The sequence below is a fragment of the Chrysochloris asiatica genome, unplaced genomic scaffold (assembly GCF_000296735.1).
Source record: "Chrysochloris asiatica unplaced genomic scaffold, ChrAsi1.0 scaffold00102, whole genome shotgun sequence".
Classification (NCBI taxonomy): domain Eukaryota; kingdom Metazoa; phylum Chordata; class Mammalia; order Afrosoricida; family Chrysochloridae; genus Chrysochloris; species Chrysochloris asiatica.
Window position 1 is genome coordinate 1,778,158 of NW_006408620.1, and position 14,042 is coordinate 1,792,199.

General features: G+C 47.2%; 1 protein-coding gene across 1 annotated transcript; it reads right to left on the bottom strand.

Annotated features, from left to right (window-relative positions):
• Positions 1-11: 11 nt before the first annotated feature.
• On the bottom strand, positions 12-14,042 carry PLK1 (polo-like kinase 1). Its single transcript, XM_006878249.1, is given in 9 exon segments — positions 12-218; positions 669-851; positions 943-1,175; positions 3,278-3,436; positions 8,624-8,843; positions 10,840-10,933; positions 11,860-12,004; positions 12,673-12,841; positions 13,638-14,042. Coding segments are annotated over 9 exon segments (1,815 nt in total).

Genomic DNA, 14,042 nt, shown 5'->3' on the forward strand with positions numbered 1-14,042 from the left:
AGGGAGGGGGCCTATGAGGAGGCCTTGAGGCGGTTGGTGGAAGAACGCGCACTCAGCAGCTTGTCCACCATGGTGCGGGCATACCGGAGGCGGCTGGCCAGCTCCTTAGAGCAGCCATGCTCCTCGAGGAGACTCAAGCGGTATGTCCGGAAGTCCCTCTTCTCGTTGATGTAGGTCACAGCCGCCATCAGAGGGCACAGGATGAGTTTGGTATGATCCTGGAAGGGGAAAGAGATTGGCAGATGGAGGTTGTCTGGGGGCTGATCCTGCAAGTGTAGGCGGGGGGAGAGCAGAGGGGAGAGCCAGGGGTCCTGATGGTACAGTGGTTAAGCACTTAGCTGAAACGGAAAGGTTGGGGTGTCAAAGCCAGCAGCTGCTGTGTGAGGAAGAAGTGGCCTTGGCTTTAGGGACGATTCGAGACTGGGAAAGCCTATGGGGCACTCCTACTGCATCCAAGAGGGTCACTAAGGTCACTGGGAATCAACTCGATGGCAATGGGGTTTTTAGGGGAGGATTGGAAGATGAAGAGTCCCCCCCCCACCCACTTCCTTCTTACTACTGCTTTCAAGGACATAACGCTTCCACTGTAAACACACACAACCCACCCAACTCCTGTGGGACCACTGTCAGGCATACACTCTGCCCTGCTCTGGGTTTTCTCGGCTCACCTGAAAGAAGTTGATCTGCACACAGCCATTGCTGAGGTGCAGGATGATGGCACTGCGGGTGCGGAACCAGGTACGTAGGTAGGGTAGCCGGGCTAGCTCATCCCCTTCCCGCGGCGTGATATTGGCACCAGCCTTTAACAAGTGTTCACTCATGTAATTCCGGAAATACTTGAGAAGTGTGATCTGGTTGGGAAGCAGGAGAGGAGGAGAGACAGTTCAGAGTTACAGCGTGACTCTGGCTCAGGCCCCAGCCTGGGGGCCAGCCAGCACTCACCTTCTTCATCAAGGAGGTGGGGTGGGAGCTGACGGACAGGTAGGACTCTGCACCATCGCGCTAGATGCACTGCAGACTCTCGCCGTCATTGTAGAGGATGAGGCGCGTGGAGTCGTTGAAGAGCACCCCGACGCTGTTGTCACACAGCTGATACCCAAGGCCGTACTTGTCTGAATAGTCCACCCACTTGCTGATCCAGAAGATAGGGATGCAGGCAGGGTCCTCGGCCTCCTCTGAGACAGAAACGGACAGGTGACTGGTGAGAAATACACCAGACACCTCACCTGGGCCCAGGTACGAAGCGAAGAAGGGAGATACCTACTGGAAGCCAGGTCTGGGGCCCCAGGGATGAGAAAGGAATGGCCTCTGCCACCACTAAGCACAGTTGCGAAGCCCAACAGACTTTAAACAGTAGCCTCTTGAATGAACACACTTACTGAAGTCCTGCCATGTGGCATGCACTGTCACGGACACACTGAACAAGAGACGAAAACCCAGATTTCATGAAGCTTGCCTTCTGGTTGCAGGGACAAAGACTAATTAAAGGGACTGTGTTGATGTTAACTGCCATCTAACTGAATCCAACTCATAGTGACCCTGGATAGGGTTTCCAAGATGTGGCTGGGTGGGTTTGAACTGCCAACCTTGTAGTTACCAGTCCAGTGCTTATCCTCATGCCACACCAGGATAACAGGAAGCCATAGTATAGGCGGGGCACTAAACTTCCATATGGATGATGGGAAATTTTGGAAACAGTGGTTATGGTTTGAACAACACAAAGACAACATCAGTGAAAGGCACGTGATGAAAACTGTTAACGTTGTAAATGTTTTTGATATCACAATAAAAATATAGATAGCACATGTTACTTTCTATCACACCAAGGGTCAGTGACTGGTAGATTTTCTACTTTGCTCCTTTTGAGAGAGGGGATAGGGAAGATTATGATTTAAGAGGCCTGAATTTTTATGGGGAAAGAAAACGTGGCAAAAGCCAATGGTGATGGTTGCACATGATTAACTGATCTCACGGACTTAACGAGGGCACATCAGAAAGTATTGCTGCTAAACCCCAGAACCCTTCATTAAACAAAAATGTTGAGACGTAAACCCATGATTTTTGACAACCTTCCATCTGGGATGGGCGCAGCCGCAGGGCAGGGCGCTGTTTCATTCTGTTGTATGACAGGGTCAATAGGAGGCGGGACCAACCACCAGCAGCTATCAATTACCCTTTCCCAAAGAACTCTAAGCTCTTTTGATTTACACCACATCAAAACAGCATTTTGGCGTCCTCAAGGGACTCAAGTTTTGTTCCTTTTAAATGTTAGTCTGAAGGGCAAGATCGGGGTTGTGTGGATGGGGTAAAATTTCCCAGTGAAATTCTCATAGGAAAGTCCTTGCTCTGCCCACCAAGAATGAGCAGGTGCTGCTTTGTTACGGGGAAAAAAATTCTTCAAGGCAACTTTCCTTTTTCTCACCAATGTAGTTTTCAGTTTCCTTACAACTTCTTCCTAATAAGCCCTCACGACAGTCCTGTGTCCTTCGAGACTATCTAGCAAAATGACCCCTTTGGAATGCTTAAAACCAGTCACCATAACCCTCTGCCTCTGAATTTAACTGGCCCAGCAGAATCCCTTCTGAAGCCACGGTTTTGATTGGACCTACTAAGACCAGTGATTATTGAGAGAACTTGTCGGCAGCCACCCACTCATCACAGATACATGGTCATTCCATTTGGAACAACGTGGTTTTCATGTGAACTGGAACCCTAAAAGCAATGCTTTCTATATATCTACTGAGTGTACAACCCCTTATTTCAAACACTCATTCAGCAGAGTTAAGTGAGAAGTGCCGAGGAGGACTCGAGGCAGGTCAGGCAATGAGCGGGGCTAGGCCTGTGAGTCAGAGACATAGTCCCAGGGTGCCACAGGCCATGGAAGGAAGTCCGCATGTGAGCCACGTTGATCCCCAGGAAATGCCTTCCAAGAGGTACACTAAGAGCAACGCCCCAGGTGGCAGCACATCTGGGTCTCTTCTGTCAACTGACTTGAAGGACAAAAAGGACTCCACTGAGCAGAAAAACCAGCACGTGTATCCAGGCCACCTATTTAGAGAAGTGCCAGCGGCCTGAGGTTCTTGTGGGGTGAGCTGATGGATTAGAAAAACAATAAGGGCCTCGAATGCCAAGCTAACTCATTTGAATTCACTCAACTTGAAGTGAGGGAACCAGAGAGATTATCATGACCGGGACCTACCTAAAGAAGCCACTAAAACTGCTGGCTTGGAATGCCTGCCCCGCAGCAGATACCCCAAGCAAACCCCGTAGTGCCCACCTTGCCTTGCCAGCCTCCTCTCTGAGGGTTTGGTGGCATTGACGCTGTGTAGCTGCTGCAGCATGTCACTGAGGTGACAGTCGACAGCCTCACCCGTCTCCTGAACCCCTGGTTCTTCTTTCTCCTGGGGACACTTGGGCACTTGGGTGTTCTCCATGCCTAGGAAAAGGATGAGGAATGGTTACAAGCTGGGCACAAAAGGAGAATGGTTCCAACAGCACAGGACCTCTGACACCTCTGACAACCCAGAGCCGAGAACAGCTCTTTCAGTGTCCTTGCTTTGGGGACACAGCATCAGAGCAGCAGCTGCCCTGTTCCCATGCAGACACTGGTATTCACAACACTAGTACCTCGAGGATGAGGCCAGAGCCTTTAGGAAAGTCACAGGCACGGAGCATCAGCCTTTGATCCAATGGGGAAGCCCTGTGGGTACCACATGCCACTCAGAAGACAACTCGAAGGCATGGGTTGCTCAGAGCTCCCTGGCTTCTGTGCATCCATGCAGATTGGAGGGTCAGTAAATCAGCTTACCAGCAGGATGCATTAAGCAACCCTTTAAATGATCACAGGAGCCTGCTAGTGCAGTGGCTAAGCACTCAGCTGCTAACTGAAAGATTGGTGGTTCAAACAACCAAGCACACCTTAGAAGGAAGATATGCTGGTCTGCTTTAGTAAAGATTTACAGCCCAGGAAACCCTACAGGGCAGCTTCACTGTCCTACAGGGTCTCTAGGAATTGGGAATGACGAGATGGCAAAGGCTTTGCTTTCTTTTTTCAACGGAAATGTACAAAGGGGGACTTCTGGCAAGATAGCGAAAAAGGCAGCTGCGTTACATGAACCTTTTACAACAAAGGTATGACAGATCAAATAAAGCACACATGAAACTTCTGACACCCTAAACTTCAGAAGGAAGTTGAGAGAGGTGGGCAGAGTGCTTGCTTGGAGAAGAAGCTGTGCAGCGTTGGTGAGAGAGGCAGACTGACTGGTGACCGACTGTCCAGACACACCTCCACCAGCTTGTGAGGAGCTTTGGCAGCAGAGGGTGGCCTGGCACAGCAGATTCATGTGGGCAAGAAAAAAAAGTACAATTTCTTTGTTTTCCCCACACTCCCTCGGTGACCAGAAATGTGGTCAGCTCCCACCCCATCCACCCCCTGTGTAGACCCTGTTCTCCGAGAGTTCGGAGCAACATGGTTGGGAGACACACCAGTATGAGGTGGGGACTGGTAGCGCCACTTTAGTGTGCCATGTTGGTGCCTGGATTCTGGTGGGCTTGGCTCCAGAACTATAAAACCCTTAGAACCACCAACCAGCATTGGACCAATCATCCTGCCCCCAGCTGCCCTGTGGTCCTAACAGACACTGAAACCAGCTCCATCAAGGGCTCCCAGGAACTGCTTCCAGACAGATAACACCAAGGCCAACAGGACCCCCATCTAGGCTGGGGACTCTACTGCCTCACCCCTGCCCACACACCTCTTGAGCTCCTTGAAATGCAGAAATGTCTCTCTTCTGAGTTCAAACACACGGTTTCTACAAATACGACAACCCCACAATGCCCTAGTGACAGCAGATAATTTTAGCTCACATGAAGAAACAAGAGAGAATGGCTCAAACAAATGACCAAGATGCAGAGCCAGAAAATGTTTCTGAGGAAGAAAAGGTAATGGAAAAAAAACGAAAAAGAACTTTAAAAAATATTGTTATTAATTGCTATCGAGTCAGTTCAGCCTCATAGCGACTCTCTATGGGGTTCCTGGGAAGCAGCTAGTGGTCTGAACTGTCAACCTTGTGGTTTACAGTCCAGTGCTGATCCTATAATATCAAGGTACCTTCAAAGGAACGACAGAGAGATTGAGGAGAGCAAGGAGAACGCAATAAAAACTCTAGAAGCATTCAGGAAAACGCTACAATAACTGACAAAATAAATGCAAATTTTGAAATAATACAAAACCTGCAATTAGAAATTTGAAAGATTATTACTAAGATCTCAGAAATGGTCAATACATTGAAAAGACAAAGGAGTAGATGCGAAGTAATGGAAACTCAAATTAGTGAGCTTGAAGAGAAATCTCTTAATACTAGTATGATCGAAGAATAATCAGAAAAAAATTTAAAAAACAAAGTTTAAGAGTTATGTGAGACACTATGAAGAAAAACAACTTAAAGGTGATCAGAATTCCACAACAGAAAGAGACAAGCACAGAGAAAATTGTCGAAGAGTTGTTGGAAGATAACTATCCTAACATCATGAAAGATGAGAAGATGAGCAACAAAAAGCTGAAAGAGCCCCAAACAGGACAGATCCCAAAAGAAAATCACCAACACAAAATCAAACATTCCAAAGTCAAAGACAAGGAAAGAATCCCAAGAGCAACTTGGAAAAAAATGAAAAGTTACCTTAAAAGGGGAACCAATAGAAAAAGCTCTGATTTCTCAGCAGCAACTCTGCAGGCCTAGAAGGTAATGGAATGACTGATACAAAACTCTAAAGAAAGCAAAGGATCAACCAAGAATCAAATATCCAGTAAAGCTGTCCCTCAATACAACAGTGAAACGAGGACATTTCCTGATAAACAGAAATTAAAGGAATTTTTAATGTTTTTAATAACTAGGCCAACTTTACCCAAATAAAAAAGGTTCGGAGTGTTCTTTGAACTGAGAATCAACAGTGAACATCAGACAACCACCTGAGATTACCACACATGACAACACTACCCAGAACTCAATCTAGATACAGAAATATTTAAAGTAAGACAAACCTACAAAACTGAAAATAGGGAACCAGAGCTATCAATGTACAATGAAGTCAACTATAAAGCAAAAAGGGGGACTAGTGTAGATACAGAACTTCCAAATGGCAAGGAACTCAAGTAGATTTCAAGATAACACATACTGTTTTAAGCAAGGAAAAAAATTTAATAAATTGCAGGGTTACCTCAAAGGAAAATAATACACTTACACATCAAAAATAAAAAGGAAAAATCAGAAAGATTTAGTAAAATATTAACAACAGAAATAAAAATAGAAGGATATCTTGCAAACAAAATGAACTCAGCATAGAAAATTATGTGGGAGAATCCAGCAGCACCACAAAAACACAGAAAATAACAGAAGTCAATTGATACCTGCTGACAATTGCACTGACTGTAAATGGATGAAACGTACCTGTCAAGAGACTTAAAGAGCAGAATGGATAACAAAACAGGAACCTTCAGTATGCTTTCTCCAAGAGACATAGCAAAAAGATGAAGACAACAAAAATTAAAAACAAAAGAGGCAGTCTGATTGGCTACTTATAAAAACAAGCAAATTGTTTGCTGGGGAGCCATGGAGACAAGCAATCAAGTCCGTTCAGGACAAATCCCCCTCTAAGACTGAAACTCAAAGGGAACATGTGAGCAGGCATGTAAACTTGCTGGCAATCATGATGGTCTATTGGTGAGTGGGAGAGGGGGAAAGGCAGCAATGAAGAAATGGGCTGAGTTCAACCATGTTCCACAGACTCCCGTTGACCTAAAGATGAGAGAGAGGGCTGGTTGGTCCAAGTGTGGTGAGACCTGGGGACTCTTGGGCCCATGGACAAGGCCATAGCCATGGAGGGCTAGAGCTGAGAGTAAATCATTCAGCTGATATGAAGTGAGGGAAGATGCACAAGAATGCTCAAACTTGCAGATAGTACTCATTTGACCTAGCCTCAATGGCTTGATGACCAGAACTTGACTAAAGGAAGATAAAAAAATTTTTTGATATAGGAAACAAGTGTAATTGCTACAATTTGATGAGCTTGACCTACACTTATGGATGTAGTAGCTCAAAATACCAACTGAAAGGGAAGGAGTCTTCACATCAAGTATCAATCCTATCTATCCCCTCTGTACACAGGGTTGATAGGGACGGGCAACTTAGACATTGGCTACTTACTATGTGGGGGAGAAGCTATAAAGGCATGAAGTGGCTGGCTTACAAATTTTCAAAAGGAAGTTCAGTTTCAGAGTATACGGGGCAAGGTAATAAAATATCCCCACTGAATAGTCACCATGTCCCACAACTTGGTTGAATCTGGAGGACATTATGCCAAGTGAAATTAGTCAGTCACAACCGGACAAATATGAGACCAATGTTGTAAAAATGTTTAAAAAAAAAAAAAAAAAGTTCTTGATAAAAGAAACAATGATGGTTACGGGTGTGGGATCATTCAGGGGCTAGTGGGTCAACACAGGTTAACATAGATGAGAGGGCAGGCAATATACTAGAAGGAGTTAACAGATGAAAGATAATGGTAGCAGGAGACATAGGAAGGAATGAAATAATTAAAATGAATAAATAGAGGTAAATACTGTTAACCTGCTACATGGAGGGGATTGCAATCATTGTAACAAAGTAAAGTATATGACTTATTGAATGTAAAACTGAAGATCTGCTCTGTAAACCCTCATTCAATGCATAATAAAAAGCTTTAAAAAAAGAAAAAATGTACAAAGGAAACTAGTAGAGATTTTCCACCCTAAAATTTACTTTATAGGCTTGTACAGGGCCAAAGAGGGTGAAAAACCTACACATCAAAAAGTTTAACATTGGGTTGGTTGGAACATGGCTAACTTATCCATTAACATGTATTTCCGAATTCTGATCTTTGAAGAGACGTAGAAGCAACAATCTAAGCAAGAGTACGTGGTTTAATAAAATGTCCATTTTTGTATGAGGTGCAGACTGAAATTTATGGCTAAAAGATGTCCGGGGCTAACTTTAAAAATACTTCACAAAAAGGAGGGTAGGGGAAAGACAGATGAAGTAAAGGCAGCCAAATCTTCACTATTAAATATGATCATTGTTTCTTGTTGCTCTGAAGTCCCTTCCAGTGGGTTCCGACTCATGGCAACCCTGTATAGGGTTTCCAAGGAAGGGCTGGTGTGTTTGAACTGCTGACCCTGTAGTTCAAACCAACCTTATGGTTTAGTGCTTAACATACAGCGCCACATCAAAACCCACTATATTATGTTTTATGTGTACTATTTGAATTTTTTTCACAATTTTCAATGAACCATGAAGAGTTGTGTTAGAAACTGTATTAAAGAACCCAATCATTTTTTAATCTTGGGAGTTACGAACCACCGCCTTCACCATGAGCCCAAGGAGTGTGTGTCAGCCATGGTCAGCTCTGTCTTTGCTGACAAGGCCCAGGAGTAGAAGGGCATTTTGCCACGGGAGGCAAAGCCACGATTTCAAGGACAGAACACTGTACTACTCGACACCTGAGTCTGGGGGCCATGGAGTACACCACGCACACGCCTAAACCTGGGCTTTCTCTGCATGTCGGCCATGCCCCCACAGCCTCATTTTACCTTTATTGAGGACTGTGAAAGGCTTCCGATTGCTGGAGTCCAGGGTGCTGGGAGCAATTGAAAACCTCGGTGGAATGGTGAGGCAGGTGATGGGAAGACGGGCAGGGATGTAGCCGGACGTGAAGAACTCATCGTGGAGCAGCTCGTTGATGGTTGGACGGGCAGTGGGATCCGTCTGCAGCATTTTCTGAATGAGGGAGGCAGCCGTGGAGTTGATGTGCTGGAGTAGACAGGAGAGTCATACGCAGGATGTGACAACAGACCCCGAGTATAGCCACCAGGACCAGGAGGCCTCACCCTGCTGGCCTCAAATATGCCACAGCTCAGGGGTTAGAAATAGTGCCAATTCTCCCACTAGCAGCTTGACTGAGTCAATACCTTTCAAACTCAGTTGTGAGAATGATTCCTTTTACTTCTTCTGGAGACAAGAGTAAGTTTTGAGATGTGGAATCTGTTCCCCTGAATTTTCCCTTGTGGAAATTAAAGCTGCTCACCCCTAGAGTAGCACTGGAGAACACAGGCTTTGATGTCCTCAAGATCTGGGTTCAAACCACCACTCTATCCTTTAACACTAGCTGTGCCACCTTAAATAAGAAATCGAACTTTCTAGGGCCTTTGTATCATTAGCTGTAGAATGATCATACAGCAACAATTTGGGACATAGTAACAGCCTAGTATTAAGTCTGGAGTCCTGCTATCGCACTGTAGGATCAGCACTAGACCGTGAACCACAAGGTCAGCAGTTCAAACCCACCAGCTGATCCTCAGAGACCCTATACAGGATGACTACGAGTCGGAACCAACTCCACAGCAATAATTATTAACTATGGAGTCTAGCTGTTCCGCGGGAGAAAGATGAGGCTTTCTGCTCCCATAAAGATTTGCAGCCTCGGAAACCCTGTACAGGGTCACTATGAGTCGGAACCGACTCCACGGCACATAACAACAACAATGGAGTCCTGGTGTGGCACTGTAGAATTAGCAATGGACTGCGGACTGCAAGCATGGCTGTTCGAATCCACCTTGGAAACCTTATACAAGGTCGACCAGTCAGAGTTGACTTTGTGGTACTTACCAAGTATTAACTACACACTTACTACGTACCAGGAAAGTGTTCTAAGCACTATGTTGTTGTTGAGTGCCACTGAGTTGGTTCTGACTCATAGCGACCCTGTATCGGGTTTCTGAGAAGCAGCTGGTGAGCTTGAACCGCCGACCGTGCAGTTCAAACAGACCTTGCAGTGCACCGCATTAACCCACAGCGCCACACTAGGACTCTAAGCACTAAATATGCGAACTCATTTATGCTGAAAAACATCTGAGATAGAGACCCCTATTATTAAACCCCTCCTGCAATGAGGAAACTGAGGCACTGAGAGGTTCCGTGCCTTGTCCAAGAACACACACCCGATGAATACTGGTGCCGCCATCCACACCGAGGAGCGTTTCAGGGTTAACCGACTCTTGGTGGCAGAGATTCGGTCCTTTATGGGTAGTCAGGGTTCCTGGCTACCGATGTCAAGAGCATCAGCTGACTTCTGCAAGAACATGCCATTCCTTTCTATGGGTTTTTTCTGATGACTGTGAGCATGGACTGGTCTCGGTGGTGGACAATTCTGTAAACATTTACTACATGAAAGACACTCTAAAACCAAAACCAAAACCTTCCAAACCCACTGCCATCTAGACAATTCCACCTCATCAGGATCCTACAGGACAAAGTAGAACAGCCCCATAGGGTTTCCAGGCTGTCACCTTTAGCGAGGCAGGCTACCACATCTTCCTCTAGCACAGTGGCTGGTGGGATTGAAACACCAACCTTTTTGGTTAGCTGCCACTAGACCGTAAAACTACATGAGGTACTACAGACAGTCCAGTGTCGAGATGCGAAATTTGTTCAAGGTGACCCATCTCGATCAAGACAAGTGCATTTCCAAAACTTGAACGCTTCCTCCTCCTACTCCCTCCCAGGCTTTCTGTTTTGCTTTTGCCTTTTACACATCTGCTGGGTCAATATCCCTTTGAGAAACTACAGACCTCACCCCATAGGAAAAATGCCCATGTGCACATATATGCCAAGTTATAGATATGCAATTTCAGATACAGACCCTCAAAAGCTCTGTGGCTGGAGCTGACCTATCTATGTCCCCACATAGCTGGACTCAGTACATAGCTTTAGGGGAAAAAAAACGTAAGCTTAAAGTATCATTAGTCACCTTGGGTATACTGTATTCATTCTTCTTGATCCGTAGGTAGGTTTCTTTTAGGCATGAAGTCTCAAAAGGTGGCTTGCCCACTAACAAAGTGTACCTGTAAGTATAAGGTGGGATTTGGCTCAAAGCTCCCAGTCATAATTCACATGTAGGAGGCCCCATTTCAGGACCAGAATAGAGTATCCAGGCATCCTCTGGGCCAGTCCCAAGTCACTCAGCAGCCAGAGCAATGAATGGGATGAGCCCGCAGTAGAATAGAGCAGAGAGATGAGACCAGGGTTGCAATGGGCCAATGATTTTTCAACTCCATCTTACAGTAATAGGACTTTGGGCAGGCCTCAAAGGCTTCCTGCAAGTTAAAGTAGACAAACTCCAATTCCTACAGAAGCAGCTGCGGTCCAGAACATCTACACTTGAGAGAAGGTTTGTCGTTTTCATTTGGAAAAAAGCTCTACTGAAAAGCATTATGAAAGGCATTGCTACAACTCAGTCCAACTCTCCGGGACCCAGGCTAACAACAAAGAAGCTAACAGCAGAAAAGATCCACGCCTCTGTCCACCACTCAACCTCCTCCTTCCTGCCAGCCAGCCTTAACACCTGGCCAAATTCCGCCCATGCCAAGTTGCTTTCTAGATCAGTGTTCCTAAAACTTTATTGTGCACAGAAACCAACCAGGGATCATGTTCAACTCCAGAATCCAGTAGGTCTGGGCCAGAGAACCTACATTTCTAACAAGTTCCCAAGTGATGCTGATGCTGGTGGTTTGTGGATCATGCTTTGAGTAGTGAACAGCTGCAATGTTACTGAGACATTCTCCTGGCAACCACCCCTCCTGGTTCCTGAACACAGGCCTCAGGAATCTTAGGGGTTTCTCCACAGTGACAAGTAAAGGTAGGGACATTAGGCTTTGATTCTGTATCTTCTGTCCTTTGAAGCAGCCTTTCCATAAGTGGAAATGTCCCCAAGAAAAGGTCAGCCAAGTGAGATGCCTTTACAAGGGTCCTGAGACAACTTGCAACTTACATGATGCACCCAATGGACCACACGTCCACCTCAAAACTGTGGCCTTTCTTGCTCAGCACCTCAGGAGCAATGTAATTAGGAGTTCCGCAAAGGGTCTTCTTCCGCTCCCCATCATATTCAACTTTGGTGGCCAGTCCAAAATCCCCTGAAACAGGAGGAGGAAAAGGGGGTGCTCAGATGCCAGTCTCTGCCCACTGTCAACGCAAACAGCCAATTCAGGTGCCACCATCACAACCCGTGGTCATTTGTTTCCACAAGTCTCTGATCCTTGAACCCAGAGAAGCTTACCTAGGAATCCACCCAACTGCTGACCCTCCCAGCACCCCATAAAAAGGGCTATGCTTTTAAAAGGGAACTAGATAGGAATAGAAAAACTCAAACACCACAGGATTCAGGAAGTAACCTCATGCTGATCCTTGGCATGTTTATAAAAAATGTGGAGAGGTGGGGGGCTGGGGCAAATCAGATGGAATCTAAGGGAGATGTCTGCTTTCAGTCCAGCAAAGAGGAGTGCCCTGAGGGAAGGCTGGCCCATGTTTAGCAGAGGCTTCCAATCATTGAAAAGGAGCTCTACATCCAAGTTTGTAGGTCAAGCTTCCCAACGGAAAACATAGAAACTACTTCCAATTTAAAAAAATAAATAAAAAATACTGTTAATGGGCACAGAAATGTTTTAACTTTTTCTGGACTAAAGAGAAGCTCTATGGGCAATCAGCAGCCCAGACCTCCCATCACCCTCTTCCCATTTCCTCCCTCTGTCTCCTCCTCACTGTCCCCGACTAGTGGTAGAATGCATGCGCCCCAGCACCTCACCTATTTTCACCTCCAGATCTTCGTTCAGAAAGAGGTTGCCCAGTTTGAGGTCCCGGTGAATGACCCGGTTTCGGTGCAGGTACTCGCAGCCCAGGACGATCTGCCGCAGGTAGTACCGGGCCTCAGGTTCAGTCAGCGCTTTCCTCCTCTTGTGCAGCTCCAGAAGGGACTGGGCAGGGGGAGGTGCAGGAATGGAGAGGTGGCATTGAGGACGGGAGGGCAGCGAGGGAAAGGCGGCCCAGGGCTGGAAACCGGAACCCAGGGGCAGACCACGGGCTATGGGGAGGCGGCTTGGCAGGCTATTTCCTCTCCTCCCCATTCCCATTCCTTCTCCAGGACAACTGTACGCTGGACTCGTCCTAACCAGGGATCCCTGGACTACAGCAGCTCACAGCACTTAGGGCTCACAGCTCACAGCTCACTGTCCCAAGATCCTTATCTGGGTTCCCTCTCCCCGCCCCACTGCAGAAACTCAGGGACCCATCCCCCTCCTGGGACTGCCTCACTGCTCCAGGTCGCTTTTCTACCACTCTCTTCCCCCGAACTCTCAATTCTAGCTCCAACCCCTCCCCCGAGCCCCACCCTGGAAACTCCAGCTCTCAGGACCCCTTGTTCCTGGCTCCTCCCATACCAACTCTTGGGGTACTAGCGTCTATGACTAGAGTCCTCCCATCTCCAAACACCTGGAATTCAGAAAGTGCCTTCCCTAGCAACAAAGTGATTTAGACTCCATTTAACCCCTTCCCCAACAGCTTCGAGTGCCATGCACCACCTATTCAGGAACTTCCCCAGCTAGAGGTACCCAACATCCCCAACACTACAGTCCAGGGACCCGGCACGACCTGGGCCCTTGTTAAAAAGGTCCCATCCCACACCAGCTGCATCGGGTGGCCCAGGTGAGTCCTACACACGCTGACGTTTTAGAAGCCCCCAGGCCGCTGTAGCCCCCCAGCAGAGACCCTCACCCTCCGGTGGCAGAGTTCCAACACCACGAACACGAAGTCGTTGTCCTCGAAGAAGCCGTGGAAGCCGACGACGTGCTGGTGGGCTAGACTGCGGTGGATTGATATTTCCATGGACATCTTTTCCTTCTGGTGCGGCTTCAGCAACAGAGATTTTGGGACGATCTTGCCCGCGAACACCTCCTTAGTGTCCGCATCAGAGATCTCAAAACATTTGGCAAAGCCTCCCTTGCCTAGGAATCGACCGCGTACATAGCGTCGCCGGCTGCGTGGGTCCACTAGGACCTCCGGGATCTCTTTCGCCGGCAGGGCAGCAGCCGTCGCCCCGGGAACCTTTCCGGCGGCCCCGGTCTTCCCAGTCTCGGCTGGTACCCGTGACAGCTTCCCTGCTGTCGCCGCCGCACTCAT